We start from the raw sequence: 14,764 nt of genomic DNA on the forward strand, positions 1-14,764 counted from the left end.
ATATTTTAAACTAATGTGGGAGCTATACGAAAGGCTTATTTTTCTATTTTCAGTTAAAATGATTAAATTCTAAAGGCTGAGAGTCCTGAAACTTTCTAAAGCTTCTCATCATTCATTCTGAATGCAGGAAGGAGGGGGCTGTGGCACAGCTGTCAGTACCGGACAGCCCCGCCACTCATTCATCTAACTCATCTTTACTGGGGTGGTGGGGAAGACAACATCATTGTGTCTGCCGTACAGCAATGTGCTTTTCTTCCACGATACCAATCATGGAGAGGTAGAATGAGAAAGAAAAATCAAGATTCGCCTTGAGGGAAACTAATGACTGAGATTTTCGAACCCAAGAGGCTTCTTTTGATTTGGCATTTCTTAGCAACCAGTAGTCTGGCAAAAGTCAAGAAATACCAAAGGCCTAACTGCCAAGGCAAACAGCATTCATAGCCATTAATCATTTTAATTTTCTAAATATAAGAAAATTTCAGTCAAAATTCAAATAAGACATACATTCTTCAAAACAAAATCCATTCATGGTTAGAAATTGCTTAAAGGTTATTGATTAATAAACAGGTTTTTTTTTAAATAGCTATTATTGGTTATACATAATTTCTTAGAAATTCATAAGTAAAAAATAAAATTATAGAATCCTTATACAAACCTGCATCTTCTGACAATCTGACTACAATCTCCATTACCGTGAGGAAGTCTTCTTCATTGTTACTGAAGTCCCGGAAGATATCAAGCAGCCCTCTGGCAATAATCTGCCTATGGAGACAAAAACAATGCATGTGGTTATTGGGGCCACACTGACTGAAGGACCACAAGGTTCTAGGCATTGCGCTAAGAGCAGGTAAGTGCACCTGGGCACAAGACAAAATGAGCAACCTGTGTCCAGAAGGAGGACGGAGGCTACCCAGGAATGCCCAGCGACGGCCATTCCAGTGTGGGCCACAGTCCTACAGGAAAGGAGGACTGCATCTTCTAGTCTAGTAGTCATCAGAGTTTGAAAATGTCCACTTGAGAATAAGGCAAAACCTTTTTCTCGTTTTTTGACTGGTTCCTCAGGCCTACATAGGCTTAGAAGAAAAGCTCAAGACAGTTGAAGGGAACTAAGGGACCAATAAATGCAGAAGAGAAAGGCCCAAAGAGGCATCTGATGGCCTCTTAATGACTGAATGAGTAAGTGCCAACTAGAAATTCTGCAGAAATTCTCTCGGAAAGCCTTGAGAGAATTTCTAAAATTCAGATATTTCTCCACATTTATTATTTTTACTTTCCTATCTCCCTGTGCTGATTAACCATAAAACCTGTAAAATGAGAAGGACCTACAGATGTTTATTTTGAGGGGAGCAAGGGAAGGAGGAGCTCGGGATACTGCATCCCACTATAGGCAGAACTGGTCAAGAGAACCAAGATAGAGTCTGAAGTGGCAACTACCAAAAGGAAAAAGAAATCATTGCAGTCCACTGGCCTCAGCAATGTACAGGAGAACAGTTAAGTCAGCCCGAGACTGAGGAACAGGCCAAGACTCAACTCAGAAAAGTCTCACCACAAGATGGCAAGCAACAGAGGAATGACATGCACTACGGCATTCTATACAGAAGAAGCTCTGGCCATGGGGGGAGACAATGTGATTGTCATTGCAGGACCAAGTGACGTTGTCCCATCATAAGCATGATCTGAGCTAGAGCTACAAAATGCCTACTGAGGAGAAACATCAAGATCTCTGCAACAGCTAATTCCATCAGTATACTGATCAATGGAGCAGGCGGGGGGCAGGGGTACCCTAAGGTGTGGGGCCTTCCCAAAGAGTGGACCCACAAGCCCAGGAGGCCACTGTGAACTGTGGACCATCCAAAGACAGGAAATTTAAAAAGAATAAAGACTCTTTCAGACATTCAAAAAATCTATCACCAGCAGATCTGAAATATAAGAAATGATAAAGAAAATCCGATGGAAATCTGAATCTGCAGAAAGGAATAAAGAACACCAGAAGTGATAACTACATGCATACATATACAAACTTTTATGTTATTATTTAAATCTCTTTCAGAAATAATTGACTATTTAAGTTAAAAATAACACTTTATTATTACTGTGGATTTATAACACGTATATAATAAAATGCATGACAAAAATCACATAAAGACCAGGAGAGGGGAAACGAAGGCATACTATGATAAGGTCCTTACACTACACATGAAGTGGTAAAATACCACTGGAAGGTAGGCCATAAGTTAAATATACACACTATAAATGCTAAGGCAATCACTAAAATAAAAAAACAATGAATTATAACTAATAAACTATTTAAAAAGCAAACTAAAATCACAAAGAAGTTCAATTAACTCAAGAGAAAGCAGATAAAGAACAAAAAGGGAACAAAACAGATGTGACAAATAGAAAACAAACAGCAAGATGATATACTTAAACCTAACTGCATCAATAATTACATTAAATGTAAATGGTCTAAACATTGCAGTTAGAAAAGATTAACAGAATGGATTAAAAAAAAAAAAAAGACCCAACTACATATTACTTATAAGAAACATATGTTAAATATACAGATGCAAATAAATAATAAAAGATGAATATATTATGCTAACGATAGTCCAAAGAAAGCTGGAGTAGCTATATTAATATCAGACAAAACAGATTTTGGAGCAAAGAATATCACCAAGGGAAAAGAGGTCATTTCATAATGATAAAGGGGTAAACTCATGAAGAAGACATAATTATCTCAAATGTTTATATGCCTAATAACAGAGTTTCAAAATACATGCAGCAAAAACCAATACAACTGCAAGGAGAAATAGACAAAAGTCAATGTCGAAGTCCCGAAACAAACCCACACATATATCAAGTGATTTTTTTTTTTTACAAAGGTGAACAGGGAAAGTCTTCAAAAAGTGGTGCTAGAATAAATAGCCATATAGGGGGGAAAAAAGAACATTGACTCTTATTTCATACCATAAACCAAAATTAATTCAAAATGGACCCATAGATCTAATGTAAGAACTAAAACATAAAATTTCTTGAAGAGAAAAAAAAATCTTTGTGACCTTAGGTTAGACAAAAGATTTCTGAGGAGCCAAAGTATACAAACATAAAAGAAAAAAACTGATAAATTTGACTTCAAAATTTAAAATTTTGCTCCCTAAACCACACCACTGAGAAAATAAAAATCATGAGCCACAGACTGGAGAAAATATCTGACCAAAACTGGTATCCAGAATATATAAATAATCCTTGTGCTCTTATAAGTCAATAATAAGCAGACAAACAGCCCAATTAAAAGAGTAAGTGTTCATAAATGAGCCCAGCACATTATTAATACTAGTAACTGAAAGATGTAAACAACCTAAATATCTGTCAGCTGAGGAGTGAATAATCAAAATACTATGTATCCATTCAATGGAGCATTATTAAAGGAATGAGGTACTGATGCATACTACTACAACATGATGTAGCTTTTTTTTGTTTTTTTTTTTTAAAAAAAACACAGGGTCTCACTCTGTCACCCAGGCTAGAATGCAGTGGCACGATCACAGCTCGATGCAGCCTTGAACTCCTAGGCTCAAGTGAAACATGGATGAATACTGAAAACAGCATGCTAAATGAATGAAGTCAGTCACAAAAGACGACATACTGTATGATTACATTTCTATAAAATGCCTGGAATAGGCAAATCAATAAAGACACAAAGTAGAAGAGTGGTTGCCTAGGGCTGGGAGATTGGAGAGGAATGGGTAGTGGTTGCTAATGGGAACCAGGTTTCTTATTGAGGTGATAAAAATGTTTTAAAATTCATTGTGGCAATGTTGCACAACTCTGTGAATATACTACAAACCATCAACTTGTACACTTTAAAGTGGTGAAACGTATGACATGTAAACTAAATCTCAATAAAGTTGTTTTATTCTTTTAAAAAGCAAAAGATTTTAACAACTTCACAAAAGAAAATGTACAAACAGCCAAGAAATACAAGAAAAAATTCTCAACATCACAAGCCTTCAGAAAACTACAAATCAGCCAGGCACAGTGGCTAACACCTGTGATCCCAGCACTTTGGGAGGCCAAGGCAGGCAGATTGCTTGAACCCATGAGTTCGAGACCAGCCTAGGCAACATGGTGAAACCCCGTTTCTACAAAAAATACAAAACTTAGCCAGGCATAGTGGCACACACCTGTACTCCCAGCTACTCAGGAGCATGAGGTGGGAGGATCACTTGAACCCAGAAGGCAGAGGTTGCAGGGAGCTGAGATCGCACCACTGCACTCCAGCCTGGGTGACAGAGCGAGACCCTATCACAAAAAAAAAAAAAAACCTGTCAAGATCATGAAAGACAAGGATAGAACAAGAAACCATCACAGATGGAGGAGCCTCAGGAGACATGGCAACTGTAAATGTAATGTAGTACCCTGATGGGATCCTGGAGCAGAAAAAGAACATTAATGGAAAAATGCAGAATCCAAGTCAAATCTGTAATTTAGTTAACAGTATACCAATGCCAATGTTATTTTCTTAGTTTTGATCAATGTAACATGCTTATTTAAGCCGTAAACATTAGAGCAGTTTCCTGACCTCAGCATTACTGATATTTCGGAGCAGGTAAGTGTTTGTTGGTGGGGGGGAGGGGCTGTCTGGTGCACTACAGGATGTTTAGTAGCATCCCTGGCTTCTACCCACCAGTAGCACCCTCTGTGCCCCAAGATGTGACAACCAAAAATATATCTAGACATTGTATAAGATCCTTTGGGGGCAAAATTACCCATAATTGAAAGGCACTGCATTAGAAGTTGGGCAAAAGGTATAAGGGAACTCTCAGTACTATCTCTGCAACACTCCTATAAACCTAAAATTATTTCAAAATAAAAATCTTAAAGACAAAACAAAACACAAGGCCAAAAATGCAAAAGCCACAATGAGGTAACACTACAACTACTAGAAGAACTAAAATTATAATGACAATACCAAGTGCTGGCAAAGATATGAAACAGGAATCCACAGACATTGGTAGAAATGCAAAATTGTACAGGTAATTTGGAAAACAGTGTGGCAATTCCTCTAAAAGCTAAACATACATTTACCAGTCAACCCAGCAATTTCACTCGTAGGCATTTACCCATACGAAATGAAAACATATGTCCACACAAAGTTGAATGCAAATGTTCATATAAGCATTATTTATAACAGCCACGAAATGGAAAACTCCCAGTGTTCCCTGAACTGGTGAATGTGATACAAAACACAGAGTATCTGTACATACTCAGCAATAAAAAGGAATGAGCTATTGATAACAACAGGGATGAATTTCTAATGCATTTTGCTAAGGAAGAGAAGCCAGACATGTAAGAGTACATCCCATATGACTGAATTTATATGAAATTCTAGAAAAGGCAAAATCTTTTGAAAACATCAGAAACAGGGTCAGTGGTTGCCTGGCCCTATGGCGGTCAGGGAGGGAGGGAGTGCCAGACAGCCAAGGGGCAAATAAGGGCACTTGTCAGGTGACTGAAACTTTTGAACTCCATTGTGACAATGGTTGGATTACTGTATACATTTACCAAATTCATCCAAGTGAACAATTAAAGTGGGTGAAGTTTATTGCATATAAACTATGCCTCAATAAACGCTCTTTAAACAAAGACATTGATGAGGGATAAAATGAGGGCCATCAGCAGTGGCCTGGGGTGATCTGGAGGCCTCCCATGCAAGCAGAGGAACTGGAGCTCCTGAAGGCTTTCTCTGATCAAGTAAAAAGGGGCCCCTGACTGCTTCCGTCCACTCCTCTGAGCAACCCACCATCCAGGAACAATGCATGTCACTTCTGGCCATGCATGCATCAGAAGAATTCACTGAAGTTGAAAACCCACCCTGACTTGCAGGAAAAAAAGAATAGAAATATGGAATTCAAAGGGGCAGTCCTTCGGCCCAGTATACTACAGGAAGAAATCCATCAACTCAAGCCTGTATCCAGGGAGATTTATACCACCCTTGGGATGAAAGATCAAAATCTGGCAGCCAAGAGGTTTTGGAAAGTCAGAATAGACCCTGCAGAGAAAGTCACTAATTACATTTCACTAGACCACATTCATTCAGCTTCCCTTGGGAAATCAAGCAACTAAGATCCCCAATCTGCTTCTAGGGCCATAGAACAGAGAGGCAAATCTACATCCAGCCTCAAGTGGTCACAAGATACCTGCCCTCTTAAAGAAAGCGAGGAAAGGGATAAGAGAGGACCGACCCCTGAGGCAGAGACAACTCCACAACAGAACAGGAGAGAGGTAAAGATTCAAACAAATTGCTGCTTTGGAACCACCATTTTGGAAAACCTGGCTGCTTTGCAATGACCTGGAGAGCCCACAGTGGATGAGCAGAGTCCCGAAGCCTCGGCCTCAATACTTCTCACTTGTTTGTTAGCTTTGTTAATAAGATGAAAGAAGAAAGCAGCCCTCTGGAGAGATAAACCCTGCCTGACTCAGAAGAGTGCAGGGAGACTCAGCGACATGATGTGTAGCAAGCACAAAGCTGGGGAGTGGCACACTGTAAGTCCTCTACGGTGCCAGCCACTAGATTACAAGACATGCAGCTGCCAACAACAAATGAATAGAGAGAAGCTTAAATAAATTATGATCTATCTATACCCTGGCATACCATGCAACTATTTGTATGGTCTTAGTACCTCTAGATATGTACTAAGTTAGAAAGATATCCATGATACATTAAATGAAAAAAGGTGAAAAATTTTGCATATGGTATGAGCCCATTTCTTTCTTTTTTTTTTTTTTTTTTTTGAGACAGAGTCTCCCTCTGTCCCCAGGCTGGAGTGCAGTGGCATGATCTCAGCTCACTGCAACCTCTGCCTCCCGGGTTCAAGCGAGTCTCCTGCCTCAGCCTCCTGAGTAGCTGGGACTACAGGCGCACGCCACCATGCTCAGCTAATTTTTGTACTTTTAGTAGAGATGGGGTTTCACCATGTTGGCCAGGATAGTCTTAATCTCTGAACCTCGTGATCTGCCTGCCTCGGCCTCCCAAAGTGCTGGGAATACAGGCGTGAGCCATCACGCCCAGCCAAGCCCATTTCTTAATACAAGTTACATTTAGGTCTACATGTGCAATACATGTACACATAAACACATTCATATATACATACACTTATTTAGGAAACAATCTAGAAGGGTACTCACCAAACTTCACAGCTCTTCCCAAGGTTGTAGTGGGGGAGGGAGGGAAACTCTATTTAAATTCCTGAAGTTGTTAAATATTTCAATGGGCATGTATTATGTTTCTGAATTTTTTTTAAATATAAAGAGGATGGATGGGGAGGCCAAGGCAGGCGGATCACTTGAGGTCAGGAGTTCAAGACCAGCCTGGTCAATATGGCAAAAACCCATCTCTACTAAAAATACAAAAATCAGCTGGGCATGGTGATGTGTGCCTGTAATCCCAGCTACTCGGGAGGCTGAGACATGAGAATCACTTGAACCTGGGAGGCAGAGGTTGCAGTGAGCTGAGATTGCAACACTGCACTCCAGCCTGGGTGATGGAGCGAGACTCCATTTCAAAAAAAAAAAAAAGAGGATGGCTTAATTTTACATGGCAATATAACCAATGTTCCCTGGAAATCCAGCCATGGAAGTAGCCCTCCGTGTCTTTGTTCCTTCTTTCCCTCACTCAATCACTCAGTTATAGTCATGTGTTAAGCCCAACCAACTCTAGACTCAACGCAAGAAGCTTGGGATACCAGGATAAGCAAGGTCCAGGCCCTGCTCTTAGGAGCTTTACAGTCTAGGCCTGGAAGTAAACAAGAAAATTATGATGACCAGTAGGGACAGGACCCACAGAGAGCGCCCACAGGATATGACAGAATCACAGAAGAACACAGAGGGGCTAGCCAGAGAGATGAGGAGTGTGAGGATGAGAAGTTAGGCAGAGACCCTGGATGTCGGAAAGATGAGACGAGGACTTTAAGATAAGTGTGAACAGCATGGAAAGGTCTAGAGGAAACCCAGGGCGCACTGGGCAGCTATGGAATGCGGGAACTTTCTGTATTTCCCACTCGACTTTTCTGTAAATCTAAAATCCCGCCAAAAATAAAGTCTATTAGTTAAAGAAAGAATGGAAATGAAACGTTTTTTTCAGACAAACAAAAGCTGAGAAAATTCACTGACAACAGTCTCGTACAAAACAAAAATTGTTAATGGAAGTTCTTGAGGCAAAAGGATACCTGATGGAAATGAGCATTTTACAAAAAGAAACAAAAAACATCAAAAATGGTAAGAAAAAAAAAGATGGCAAATATTTAAAAATCTTCCTCTTATTTGTAATTGCTTTAAGATAGTTGCTATATAAAGCAAACATAGTAAAAAGGTATTCTGAAATGTATGAATTGTGTAGAAGTAAAGTGTAGGAAAGTAACAGCATGAAAAGATGGAGGGGAAGAGGTGGAAGAACACTGTTTTGAGGCTCTTATGCAACATCTCCAACTCTACAGCATGCAAAGTGGTATCATTTTGAACATATGTCGTGATGAATAAAAGAAGTATACTGTAATCCCTAGAAAAATCCATAAAAATGTTTAAGAAGAGGTACTGTATAACGAGTAAGTCAACAGTGGAAAAAAACTGACATATTTAAGGCAGGAAAAACACAAAACAAGAATAGTCAGACAAATAAAAAATAAATACCAAGATGGTAGATTTAAACAAACCACATCAATAGTAACATCAAATGGAAATGATTTAAACATTCAAATTAAGAGGCAGAGATTGTACAACTAGATAAAAAAGCAAGACCTAATTATATGCCTTCTATAATAAACACACTTTAAAGACAGATAAGTAAAAAATAAAAGTATGGACAAAAATATACCACACAAACATTAATCAAAAGAAAGCTAGAGTGTATATATTAATATCAGACATGGTAAGCTTTGGAAAAGGAGAATATCGCTAGGGAAAAAAAGGGACGTTATACAGTGTTAATAAATCAGGCCGGGTGCGGTGGCTCACGCCTGTAATCCCAGCACTTTGGGAGGCCAAGGTGGGTGGATCACCTGAGGTCAGGAGTTCGAGACCCGCCTGGCCAACATGGTAAAACACTGTCTCTACTAAAAATATATAAATTAGCCGGGCATGGTGGTGGGTACCTGTAATCCCAGCTACTCGAAAGGCTGAGGCATGAGAATTGCTTGAACCCAGGAGGCAGAGGTTGCAGCCTGGGGAACAGAACAAGATACAGTCTCAAAAAAAAAAAAAAAAAAAAAGAAAAAGAAATCAATTTATTTAACAAACCACAATACTAAATGTGTATGCACCCGACATCAAAACTTCAAACTACGTGAAATATGTAAAACTAAAATTAAAAGGAAACTTAGATAAATCCACAATTGTGGATGCAGGTAACAACATTTCTCTTAGTAATTTACAGAACAAGTAAACAGAAAATAGATAAGCATGTATTACCCTTAATCTAATTTATAAGATATTCGTAAGATACTCTACCCAAAAAACATTGCAGTGCATTGCAACACACATTCTTTTCAAGCAGACATGTAATAGTTTACTAAAATAGAACACATTCGGAGCCATAAAATAAATCTCAACAAATTTAAAAGAGAAAAAATACAAAGTATGTTCTCTGACCATAAACGAATTAAACTAGGAATCAATAACAGAAAGAGATCTGCAAAATCCTCAAATACGTGGAAATAACACACTTCTGAATAAGTAAATGATCAAAGGAGAAATCATTATTAACGTTAAAAATACTTGTGCTGAGAAATAACAAAAACGTTATATATCAAAACTTGAGGTAACATAGTACTTGAGAGGAAATTGTACAATATAAAATGCAGATGTTACAAAAGAAAAACCAAAAAAACAAAAAACTGAGCTAAATACCCTTAAAGTAAGAAAAAGAACAGCAATTAAATCCCAAAAGTAAAAAAAAAAAAAAAAAACAAACAAAAACCCCCAAGGAAAAAATAATACAGATTAGAGCAGATATTATTGAACTATTATAGGAAACAAACATACAACAGAAACAAAGCCAAAACTTGAGTCTTTGAAATAACTAATGAAATTCATAACCTTCTGGTAAGAATTATCTAGGGGGATAAAAAAAGAGAGAGAGGGCACAAACAACAAATAACAGGATGGAAATGGGAACACAACAGATCTCGCGGACAATAAAAAAAAAATTGTCATTTTCCAACCCAGAATGAAATAACAGATTTAAGCAATGATTATTTGTGAACCCTGAAATCATCAGAAGAAAGACTGGTGAGGAATTTTATAATGAAAGAATAAAACACCTGAGCCCACTGCTCAATATGAAATCTCTAAAAGTGTGACAACTAGACATTGTTTCCTGGTGTCTCGTAATAAGAACTTCACAAAACAACATATGAAGTATTGCTTTTAAAAAAATTGAAGCAGAATATAATAAATTCTCCAAATGTAATTTTCAGTTTACAGAAAAGACAGGGAAAATGATACCATGAGAATAATGACCACCAAATACAGAATGTGGAAAATTCTCTAAGCTAATGACCGCTTCAACAAATAAATGATACGGAGAAAGATGAAACAGAGAACCATTCGAGATTAAAAAGAGTTTAAGATCGAAAGGAAAAAAACCTGTAAACAAAAAGAGACTTAAGAGACACATCTACCTAATGAAATCTACAGACCTTATTTGGATCATGACTCAAACAAATCAACCATAAAAAGGTATTTTTTTAGTCAGGAAAACTCGACATAGAGTGATAAACTAGAAAGCATTGTTGTTAATTTTCTTAAATGTGATAATGATATTACAGTTAGATTTGTTCTAAGTCCTTAACTAGATAAAATACGATGTCTCAAATTTCCTTTAAAATACACAACCAAAAAAAAGCACAAAACCTCTGCAGAGAAAATGATCAGACTGTATCGAGAAACTAAAGAAAACCTAAATAAATGAAAAGATAAACCATGTTTATAGATTGGAAGTCTACACATTATAAAAAGGGCAATACTCTCCAAATTGACCTATAGATTCAATGCAAACCCAATCAAAATCCTAATAGATGTTTTGTTTTGTTTCATTTTGTTAGAATCTGGTGAGCTGGATTTTAAATTTACATGAGAATACAAAGTACCAAGAATAACAAGTCATGCCAAAGAAGAAAAACAAGATGGGAAGACTTGTTCTATCAAATATCAAGACTCATTATAAATCTATAGTAACCAAAACAGCGTAGTATCGGCTGAGGGGACCACTGGAAGAGGGGAGAGTCCAAAGGCTGTAAACAGAGGCTGGACTGTAACAGAGGTGGCACTCCAGAGCAGCGGGAAAAGAACATACTTTTGATAAATGGCATTGTGACAATTAGGAAAATGAAGCTGGAGCCATTTTTCTTATGGTAAAAATTAAGTTCAGGCAGATTACAGAACTATAGTATATCTATTTCACAGAAAAAAAATAAAGGCTTTAAAGCAATATAAAGAAATAGAGAAAAAAGCTTCCGAATGCACTATTAAGGAAAATGTCAATAAACTTAACTACATTAAAGTGAATACTTGTGTGCCTGGCACGGTGCTCACACCGTTGAGGCCAGGACTTTGAAATCAGCCTAGGCAACATAGTGAGACCCTGTCGCTATGCAAAATAAAGTAGCTGGGCATGCTCCTGTAGTGGCAGCTACTCAGGAGGATGAAGCAGGAGGATCTCTTGAGCCCAGGAGTTTGAGACTCCAGCTATGATTGCACCACTGCACTCTAGCTGGGTAACAGAACTTGTTACCTTGTTACCCAAAGTCTCAAAAAAAAACAAAAAATAAAAAACGAATAGCTTCTTGTCACCAAAAGAACACCATAAAGAGAGTTTAAACACAAGCCACCAGTTGAGAGAAGATGTTTATCATACATAATTAATAAAGGTTTGAAATCTAGAATATACACAGAACTCCCACAAATTGATAATAAAAAGACAAACAATCCATCTTCTCCCTACCAATTCAACCAAAGATTTGAACAGGCACTTCACAAAAAAGAAATACAGATGTTCAACAAACATATGAAAAAGTGTTTAAACTCACAGTAAAGAAAATAAAAATTCAAATCACAAAGTGATATCGTTATATACACTACCAAACTACCAGACTGGCAAAAATACAAAAATCTGACAATACCAATTGGCAGATAAAATGTAGGGCAAAAGTAAGGCCGAGCATAGTGGCTCACACCTGTAATCCCAGCACTTTGGGAAGCCGAGGCGGGTGGATCACCTGAAGTCAGGAGTTTGAGACCAGCCTGGCCAATATGGTGAAACCCTGTTTCTAGTAAAAATACAAAACTTAGCCAGGCATGGTAGTGTACACCTGTAGTCCCAGCTACTCGAGAGGCTGAGGCAGGAGAATTGCTTGAACCCAGGAGGCAGAGGTTGCAGTGAGCCAAGATCGCCAGTCTAAGCAATCGAGCGAGACTCCATCTCAAAAAAAAAAAAAAAAGTAGGGCAAAGGTAGGAGTATAAACTGATACAACCACTTTGGGAAACTGGCATTATCTACTAAAGCAGAAGATAAGCATACACCATCACATAGTATTTCTTTCCTGGGTACATGTCCTACAGAAACGCCTACTTGTGTGTCCCCAGATACATCTACAAGACTGTTCACAGCAAAACTCTTCTTTAACAATAGTAGATGGATAAATGTCAGTATATTCAAGAACACTATCACAAAAAGAACAAATTCAAACTATTAATATATGCGAAATCCATAAAAGTAATGTATCCTGTATGATTTCACATATATAAAATCTAGAAACAATAAAATTAAATTACATTATTTGGCGATAGCTAGATGCCAAAACTAGAAAGACAAAAAAGAAAAAAGACACCATTCAGGGTATCATCATTCCCTAGCATAAAAGGAGAATAACAATGGACTCATCCTGCAACATTAAATGGATCCATCCATAACATCCTTGTGAGCTTTCTATGATTTAATAGATGAAAGGGCTTAGCCTATATTTGGCATAGAATGTAATTTTTATTTTATCTTTTTCTTTTTTTTTTATAGAATGTAATTTTTTTTTTTTTGAGACGGAGTCTCACTCTGTCACCCAGGCTGGAGTGCAGTGGCGCTATCTCGGCTCACTGCAAGCTCCGCCTCCTGGGTTCACGCCATTCTCCTGCCTCAGCCTCCTGAGTAGCTGGGACTATGGGCGCCTGCCACCACACCCGGCTAATTTCTTGTATTTTAATAGAGACAGGGTTTCACCGTGTTAGCCAGGATGGTCTCGATCTCCTGACCTCGTGATCCGCCCCCCTCAGCCTCCCAAAGTGCTGGGATTACAGGCGTGAGCCACCGCACCCGGCAAGAATGTAATTTTTAAAAGTAAGAGCCGATGAAGGTAAGGAAAGAGGCTATGTGAGCACCATCAAGTCTTGGCAAGTGGTGTAGTTAGGGACTACATGGGGAAGAAGTAGGGAAGCTCAGAGGATAGTTTAGAACAAGACAAGTCAGGGTTGCAAGTGGGGTGAATATGCACCTGTAACAGGAGAGGAGACACAGATGACAGAAGGCAAACCTGAGGGGGGCGAGGGATCAGGGACGGAGGGCCCATCAAAGGGCAAAACAGGAGGAGAGAGACTTCCTGCTGAGAAAGGAGGGGAGAATGCTTTCAGATTCACAGAAGTTTGGGTAGCTCGTAAATGGAAAGGGAAGCCTTAATTTTTGCTTTCTTCAGGATATTAAGAATCAACATCATCTACTGAGCCAAGGTGGGCCTGGAGTCGAACCCTGCCAACACCGTACACAGTGACAACGGAGCATGGCATGACACATTGCCACCGAAGTCCCTGATGCACAGTGCAGTCAAAATACAAAGCGGGCAGACGATGCTTCCAACTGATGCTTCTTGGTGCTTCTCAATTGAGGAATGCATGACTTTTCTGAGTACTGCATATGTGAAAGAAACCCAGTTAGCAATCCTAATCATTGAAACACACTGAAATTCATCACCATTTCCTTCCTGGCTTACCAGGTGGTCAGCAAAACAATAACAAAAATAATGAAAAAGCCTAATAAGATAGTACCATTCAGACAGAAGCCCAGCATCCTGGTGACAATCTGTATCCAACCTACCTCATCATCCATGAAGTCTCCTCAAAGCTGTCACAGAGAAGTGGCCCCAGTGTCAGCTTAAAGCACACAACAGACAGTTGTCAACATACACAGGCCTGGTCAGGCTTACCGGTTGAAGGTGTTCTCGCTGAAAGCATACTTCTCCAGGCGAGTGAGTGGAGGCAGTTTATCCCGGCCTGGAACGTCCAAGAAGGCCGTTACTCTCATGTTGTTGCAATCTGTCCCATAGTCTTCAAATCCATCTAAAGAGGAAGAGTGGAGGGGGGAACCCACACTCAAAAGTGTGCATCAACTGTGACAAGTCACACTTGGGCAAAGACATGGCCTCGTGGCATGCGTTCTACCTTCACAGCTGAAGTCTCTAAGAATCGCAACGTTGAGAATTCACTCAAAATGAAATGGTCAGTTGAAGAACCCCAAAAGAAAAGTAATAGGTACCAGAGTAACAAAGAAGAGCCGGACGTCTTTCTTTTAGTGCAGTCTGTCTAATGCATGAGTGAAAGGAACCAATCCTCTACTGGAGAACTCAGCAAGTGAGCAGATGTTCACCTCTAAGAAAGCCCTGCTGTTTAAGAAGCCCTGCTCACCACGCAGGGCTGTGCAAACAGGTTAAAGCAGTTGAAGGAAAA

General features: G+C 39.0%; 1 protein-coding gene across 6 annotated transcripts in view; it reads right to left on the reverse strand.

Moving 5' to 3' along the window:
* LOC129021558 (serine/threonine-protein phosphatase 4 regulatory subunit 1-like) overlaps positions 1-14,764 on the reverse strand; it is an 83,038-nt gene that overhangs the window by 44,777 nt on the left and 23,497 nt on the right. For 4 of the 6 annotated variants that reach the window (XM_054467120.2, XM_054467119.2, XM_063659241.1 and 1 more), the window contains exons 3-4: positions 14,245-14,377; positions 656-762 (exon numbers count right to left, since the gene is read on the reverse strand). In XM_054467120.2, the coding sequence (XP_054323095.1) occupies positions 656-762; positions 14,245-14,342 (205 nt within the window). In that variant the 5' untranslated portion in view covers positions 14,343-14,377. Of the gene's footprint in view, positions 1-655; positions 763-14,244; positions 14,378-14,764 lie in introns of those variants that run through there. The other 2 variants (XM_063659242.1, XM_063659243.1) reach the window with 1 other exon arrangement.

This window comes from Pongo pygmaeus, chromosome 21 (assembly GCF_028885625.2).
Source record: "Pongo pygmaeus isolate AG05252 chromosome 21, NHGRI_mPonPyg2-v2.0_pri, whole genome shotgun sequence".
Classification (NCBI taxonomy): domain Eukaryota; kingdom Metazoa; phylum Chordata; class Mammalia; order Primates; family Hominidae; genus Pongo; species Pongo pygmaeus.